Source organism: Micropterus dolomieu, linkage group LG09, assembly GCF_021292245.1.
Source record: "Micropterus dolomieu isolate WLL.071019.BEF.003 ecotype Adirondacks linkage group LG09, ASM2129224v1, whole genome shotgun sequence".
NCBI lineage: Eukaryota > Metazoa > Chordata > Actinopteri > Centrarchiformes > Centrarchidae > Micropterus > Micropterus dolomieu.
Window position 1 is genome coordinate 10,353,109 of NC_060158.1, and position 8,020 is coordinate 10,361,128.

General features: G+C 40.1%; 1 protein-coding gene across 2 annotated transcripts in view; it reads left to right on the top strand.

Moving 5' to 3' along the window:
- Positions 1–8,020, top strand: part of LOC123977198 (exostosin-1b-like) — a 55,692-nt gene that overhangs the window by 38,477 nt on the left and 9,195 nt on the right. The window contains exon 2 of one of the 2 annotated variants that reach the window (XM_046059755.1): positions 6,198–6,417. The exons of the other annotated variant lie outside the window; for it this stretch is intronic. Within the exon in view, the coding sequence (XP_045915711.1) occupies positions 6,198–6,267 (70 nt within the window). The 3' untranslated portion in view covers positions 6,268–6,417. Of the gene's footprint in view, positions 1–6,197; positions 6,418–8,020 lie in introns of those variants that run through there. 2 annotated transcript variants of the gene reach the window in all.

Here is an 8,020-nt window from a genome sequence, read left to right on the forward strand (position 1 = left end):
ATATTGGCCGATATTTGTTTTTTCACCATGTGCATATTTTTGAAAAGGATGTCCTTTATATATCATTTGATTTTAAAAATAAACTTCACTGAAATTTAAATTAAAGTTTATATAAAACCAAATAGTAATGCTCCGATCAGAGGGCCGATACTGAGCTTAAAGAAAAATAAGACACAAATATGTAGAAATTCAGGCCATGAAACTGTTTCGAAAATCTAAACTGTAATAAACTACACTGTACTATAATAAACATTAAATGAAATGGGTGTGGGCAAATACATCAATAAGATAAAAGCATCCTTTACACATAAGCATGCCCACTAAACACACACACACACACAAGGGAAGCAAGGCAGTTATTGATAACATCAGGGGCTTGTTGTATGAAACTGACACAGAGAGAAATGCTTCATTAATATCAGCCCTCAAGCCCCTTAAGGAGCAGGACTACACACACACACACACACACACACACACACACACACACACACACACACACACACACTAAGCAGACTCCCACTTGTTCATGCATAGTACATGTCTGCATCGATAATCATCTTACGCACACACGCACACACACACGCACGCACACACACAGAGGTGTGAGGTCTCTGAGCATCTGGTTGATTTATTTATTTATTCACCCGCTGCCTTTATCCAGGTCAGGTCATCTCCAACAGCTTAACACACACAGCTCTTCTTTGAAAATATCAGCCAACGTCTCCCCTCTCTGGGTCTCCGAGGACTGACCGTTAGGCAGGGAAAATACAGTCATACACACACACACACACACACAGAGTCAGATGACCATGGTGGTACAGTATGTTGCTGCTTCTGAGGCAGAGTTACTTTAAGTTTAGATTTCCTCCTATTCTTGTCTAGTCTACTCAGTGGAAGCATTCTTCTCTTCCATGCTGTCGACCATTTGTCTGCCGCTGCTGTTTGATGTTTTTATAGCAACTCTTCCGATGGAAATCACTAACTGACCCCCGCAGGATGCCATTAACACACAAACAGGCACACGCAAGTGCACAAAATGAAGTGAAAAGGAAATGTGTCTCATTGGATAAAACACAGGAAGTGCCCAGCTCAACTTCCTGTTTGCATGGACTATTGTGTTCCAAAGTAGCAAGAGAGGCCTGGCAAGGATGTGTACGCACTCAGACACAAACACTCGCACACACATACCAGACCTGGCAAGATTAAGATCACCCTCTCGCTGCCAAGCTCCTACTCGCAAATAAATAAATGTAAAGTACACAATAATTAAGTGTCAGACCTGCGACTGCATTCAAAGGGCCTCGGCCCGATTTGCAATTTTAAACAGACATAGGTGCCGGCTCTGTTTCATTCCAGATAGTGCCAGTGTTCTTTTCTCATGCTAATTAGACATCTAAGTGAGCATTTCTTTGTGGCATGGACAGAATTTCTTGTGGAAAAGTTTCTCTTCAGTTTGCCCGGGTTTTCTCAGGGCCTGTGTTTGTCGGCCCTTGAAGGCATCGCAACACACAGAGGGCACACAGTGAGGCCTATGCTGTCCAGTAGAGTGCACTAGCCTATTATGTGTCCATCTACTAGTCCAGAGGTTTGCTGGATATTATTCAACTATTAATGATATAGTAAGTAACTATTTTATTTTCATATTGTTTTGTACTGTCATTGTTTGGTTTGGTTAAGTTGGCATTCATACTACTACCACTTGGTAGACAATGTTTGTTTCAAATGTTACTTTTAGCTATTTAAACCATTTAGCCATTATTTTAGCTAACTATTCCAATCACTTATCTATTACTTTTAGCCATTCCAGCCATTAAGCCATTGTTTTAGCTAACTATTATAAACAGTTATCCATTACTTTTAGCTATTTCAACCACATAGTTTCAGGTAACTATTTCAACCTCCAAACTGTTACTTTTAGCTATTTCAATCATTTATCCGTTGCGTTTGATTGATTTCTTGATATGTTCTTATTTGTTAAATAATTTTGTGTTTGTTTAATGTAGTTAATTATTCAAATGCATTTATCATGTTTTTGTAACTGTGAAGCACTTGGTAAGTGCTGTAGTTTTACTTAGCCTATTAGTATTACGACCATGTATCTATTACTTTAACAATGTATCCATTACTTTTACCTTACTGCTTCAACTTCTCTGCTTATTTGCTTGCTTGCTCGCTCAGTAATTTTCACACACATTCTCAAATTGCAACGTGTGGTGTTCAGGTGTAAGAACTGACTCTTTTATCAATGTGTGATTTCTGTTTTTTCTAGCTAGTCAAACGGAGCTATTAAACAATCCCTGGCAACTGCACAAGTAGCCCCTGGTTGGGAATCACTGCACTAGACCCCTCTAACCTGAACATTTAGATAAATATTTAGCCCTGCCTCAGACCACACACTCCCTGTCTGTCTCTAATTCATTCACTTGCAAACACAGGGGGTGATGTGATAACTAGCTATTCAAAGGGTGACACCACAGACACAGACCACATGCACACTCTTGGCTTTATATCCGATGTTTGGATAATCATTTTTACTTATTGACCATCAAAGCAGTCTATATTTACACCTCTAGAACAGGAACTAGCAGACGTGTGGTGTGTCATGACTTCTCCACAAGTGTTGCAGTGGCTCACAGTGGAGGAAGCTGTGGTTTTTGAATCACCTGCAGTAAATGGTCATAGGTCTAGAGTGACTAGAAGACAGAAGTGCAGTACAACATTTCTAGAACCAATTAAGTGTTTTGCTGTTCCTGGCTGCTTTCCAAGATAAGAAGAAAACAGCAGAACCTCTGATGCTTTAACTTCACCCTAACCTGACCGAAATGGGAAGTAAATCTGCACCCAGAAGCTTTAGTGCTAACAGGGAGGTGAAGTAGAAGACTAGTTAATTGGCATCCTTGTTATCCATGCTGGTGCAGATATCTGTAGATATCACAGAGTCTCTCTAATTCTTTGTACAAGAAAACAACACAACAAACAAAGCTCAAAACACGAGGCTCTGTTTCATTAACACACCATTAAAGTTGTGAAGCTTCAAAAGAAATGATAGCATCATGGTTTTGGAGCAGGATCCGGAGAGAGTAACTTAAAATTCCCACATTAAATGTGGAAGTCATAAATGTTGATCAGCACCCCGCAGCACGCTGTTATCATTTGTTGTCTTGACAGCAGCGTCTGCTGCTTGTGGAAACCTTAAGGCCAAAATGCAAAGGAAGCAGTAATGGACATACATTATGACATTTCTTTGATGTGCTACAAGCAGGAAATTTAAGTCATCAGCAGCACTGACTCTAACTGCCGTACATATAACTGTTTGATGTTGCTGTATGTAAATTACATCAAACATGTTCCACGGTCAGTTGTGTGCATCAATTTTAACAACCAGCTTGTAGACTAACTAGGTTATGTCCTTACATATGCCCTTGTATTTATACACTCATTCAGTTATCTTCTGGTGTTTAAATGACCTACTTAGATGAAAGATGTAGCATTTTAAGTTGTGTTTTTCTGTTAAAAATAAACTGACGTTTGATGCTGTGTTTTATGGCTGAAGATCAAACCTCAGTACTTTTTTTTGGTACTGATGGAAACGTGTCTGTTTTTTTAAATCAAAACTTGCCAATTTTAGACAGTTGAACATTTAAGAATCCCCTGAAAAGTGTTTTTTTATTGTAAACTAAAGCTGAGATTTAAAAAAGTATGACAAAAATGCAGCTTAAAAAAGAATTATGAGCAAACCTACTCTGTTTATACTGCTCTTTATACTTTGTGTTTTTGGCTAGTGAAAAGATTTGGCACATTTTGAACGTGTGAAAACACACTTGAAACATGTAATCGTTTTGCAGGTGTACCTTTAACCAGAGAGACATCTGCTAAAAAGATATTCTAACCTGCTGGGATGAAAGGCACAGAGATACTTTACTGTACAATGTGAATAAAGAGATACAATGCCAGCCAAAGGTCAACTTGGTGGGTAAACTGAGTCATTACTTTCCGGTTTCAGCTCATTTACATTCTGTGGTTACGATCCTTTCATGCTGTTTTGCAACTACAGTGGAAAATAATGCAATTAATCTGAATCTAATCTAATTATGTAGTATCTCATTTACAAAAGGAAAATGTTAGTCTGATCTGATAATGCTGTATGTTTTAGTGCAGTAATTAATTGAAGGCACAAAGATCGTTTCTAACGGGCCTCTCAGAACGTCTGTTCCCGTTGATAACTGTCCCGCAGCAGGTCCAGCATCTTCTGTGTTTGTTCTCCCAGGTTATGAGTGCAAGGCTCTGAATGTGCTTTACTGGAAGACATAGCTGATATGCCGAGGATGATTTCCTCTCTAGCTTTCCTCTCTCTCGCTCTCATTCTGTAGCCCACGCAGACTTCCCTCTGTGCTTTGACACCTGAGTCTGTGCAGGTTTCATGTGTTACATTATCTAAAGAAAGTGGTGGGTGGAAGGAAGCAGTGCAGCACATCAGCTCTTGAACAGGCACATATAAAGACACACACACACACAGGCACACACACGCCATGCCGAGAAGAAGACAAAATGTCAGGTCTGGTTCTGGGAGACAACTGCTGGTGCTGCTGTCGGCATGGAGACTGCTGTGGTGTAGGGTTGCAGCAGAAGACCGCCGCGCTTAAATTCACTTAAAATGTCAAAACACCTGAGGGGGGTGAGGGCTATGCCTGGACCTGACAACTATCAACCTTTCTCTGCCTCACGCACTCTGACAAAAACTGGTTGGAAACCTCAGTGATAACTGTGTAACCTTTTCAGTAAGCACTTTGCCCTTTATTTGTTTTCAAATCATATTCTTTTCTGTTTTGCTTTACACCAACATGAATTTAGGCAGTGCATATTACCCCTCGGGACACTTTAGATGGTTTCTGGTGAATAGTGTGACTAGTGTACCTCTTTACCGCCATTCAGCCTGTGTACTTACCACCAAAGAGCCTAATAAAAACAACATGCATATATTTAAAGAGAGCAAGACTATTTAGGATCTCATTATGGCTCCTTTAGGCTTTTTTCTGTCTAATATATTTCCTGGATGTTAAGTGACAGAACCTAGCTTGATATTTAGTGGCCATGAATTTTCTACAATGCGCTCTGCCCTATCTTGTGGCGTGGCATTTAACAACGCCTTAAAGGAGAAGGAGAGAGGGCTGCTGAATGTTCAACGCTCGGTGCAGCTGTTCCGCACGCAGCAATGGTAAGCCTAATCCAGGAGGCTGCTACCGTTCCATGTGACTTTTGTCAGGGTGTAAATAACGTGCGATCTGTTTTAAGGTTTGGTGCTTTTCTATTGTTGGGAGATGCCTGGAATTGTGTGATAGTCAGACAGTGGCCTTACTTATATACAAAGAGCTGATATAGGATAGCTAGCTGACTAGAAAATGGTAGATTTTTAACATTAAGGTGGTAAATAGTACTATAATAGAGCGGAAAGACAATCGGTTAGTTGTTTTGCAGACAATTAGTCAGCAGCCATTTTGTTAATATCTTCATAATTTTTAGTAAAAATCTTTTTTTTTTGCAAAAATGCCAAACGTTTTCTGGTTTCAGCTTCTCAAATGTGAGGGCTTGTGGCTTTTCTTTAAGACTGTTTGATAAAATTAACAATTTGAATGTCTCAGCATTTTACGTCATTTTATAAAAAAGTTCCCAGAGCCAAAGGTAACAACTTTTGCTTTTCTTTGTCCAACCAGCCAGTCCTAACCTAAACAATATTGAATGTGCAATGGTATTAAAGAGAATCAGCAGATCATCACATTTTAGAAGCTGGAATCACCAGAAGTTTTGCCTTTTTGCTTGATAAATGAGATAAATAATTGATTATTACAACTGTAAATGGACAAATCATTTCAGCACCACTTACTATCTTCTGTGGTTCCCCTTAATTTCTCTTAAGCTTCAGGCAAATACCTATGTCTTGGTTCTGAAAATAAACAGGCAACACTAGCATTTGATGTGCTGTTTGCTCGCCACAACATAGTTCCCACAGCTGTTGCATACAGTACTTCAAACACAGACACAAGCAAACACACTTCCACCATGTAGCAGAAACCAAAAATGCTGCGTCTTCTTGCCGTGCTTATTCCCTGCCAGCTGATGGGTTTGCTGTAAGCCACATGAGGCCACGTTAGCCTCCTCAGCAGGCTGACTCTCTTTCTCTCTTCCTGTTTTAACCGCAGGAAAATTCCCCGTTGCCGCAGGCTCTCTGAACGGCTGACTGAATGTCTGACTGAATGGCTGCCTGGCTGACTTAAAAGGGACTTTCAGACTTTAGGCTGCTGCTAAGTGTCCCCAACTTACAATAATTGGTAGGCTTAGGACTCCTCAGAAAAAGTTGTCTTTGCCAACGCCGTCTCCCAAAAAGACATTTAGGAATATTTACAGAAAACAGCAATTGTTCCCTGGAAAGACTGTTGGGGGGGGGGAGAGGGAGAGGGAGAGAGAGAGAGAACTAGACTAGGAGCCCAAATATGTCCCTGAAGAGGTTTCAGTGTTAAAGATGATGTGTGTAACATTTTAAAATCTATAAACTACTGCCATAGTTATTATCATTATTGCTGTAAATAAAAGAGACTCTCACTGCATATGCGTTTCTGTTTTTTGTTTCACATCGTCATCAGATCCTGTTTCACAGGAAATCTGCTAGATCGCTTTATAGCACTAAAGAGCAAGATTTTTTCAGTAATATATGTATATAATCAAGTATTACACCATTCACCCATCTGTTTACCTTGTTGGAAGGCATGTTCACTGTATTCAAAAGCTGTCATAATCTCTTATCTTATAATCAGCATGTGCTTATTTATAAACCCGCAGTTCACATTAAGCTGATTAGTAATCAGATTGTTTCTCCCATCGTGTTCTGTTGTGAAGCCATTTATTATCATATTTTGTGGTGTTTTTAAATAACATGTTATAATACATCTTGTTTATTATACGTTTTATGACCCTGTCAGTTTGAGAGAGAGTTTTTTGGCAGCACCTCTGGACTGAAAGCACAAGCAGAGACAGACTTGGAAAAGAGATCACAGACTTTTATGTCTGAGATTTTTCCAGATACTTTAAACTGAGGTCATCTGTTTAGTTTAATACAAAATAGTTTAGTAGGATTTTGGATTGAATTCTTTGTACGCTAGCTGCATGGCTTGTTGATGACAGTGCACCACTGTGGTCCAAAATATCTTAAAAAACTATTGGATGAATTGCCATCATATTTGGTTCAGACATTCATAGTCCCCAGAGGATGATTCCTAATGACTTTGGAGATCCCCTAGCTTTTGTGGTGTTTCAGCCTGATATATCTTGACAACTATTTCATAGATTGCTGTCAACTTTGATAATGTTGTTCAAGGTCTCTAGAAGATAAATTCTTATGACGTTGGTGATCCCCTGACTTTAACTTTAGTGTCATCATCAGATCAAAATATGTCAAGTATCTTGGTTTAAGACCAAATACCTGCAAATCTAATAACATTCCCATCAGCCTCAACTTTACTGTGTTTGTGCTGACCCAGGTAAATATTACCAGCTAAGCATCAGCGTGTTTGCATTGTCACTGTGAGCAGGTTGCAGAATTGTTCCGTTCATTGGGCGGCTGTGGCTCAGGAGGTAGAGCGGGTTGCCCGTTAATCGCATGTCGAAGTGTGCTTGGGCAAGATACTGAACCCTGAATTGCCCCTGGCGGCTGTTCCGCCACTGTATGAATGTGTGTGAATATTAGTTTCTGTTTGAGAATTTAGGCTCAGTGTATAAATGTGTGTAAATGGTGAATGCAGATGTAGTGTAAAAGTGCTTTGAGTGGTCGAAAAGACTAGAAATGCGCTATACAAATACGGAGCATTTACATTCATTCATTGCCTCGCTAACAGTTGACTGACAAGCTAACACAGGACAAGGGTGCGTCAGTTGACATACTAATGTTTGTGCAGGGAGTGAAAAGGCAGCAAACAGCCCCACCTTTATTTCCCCCCCCCCCCCCCCCCCCCCCCCCCCCCCCCCCCCC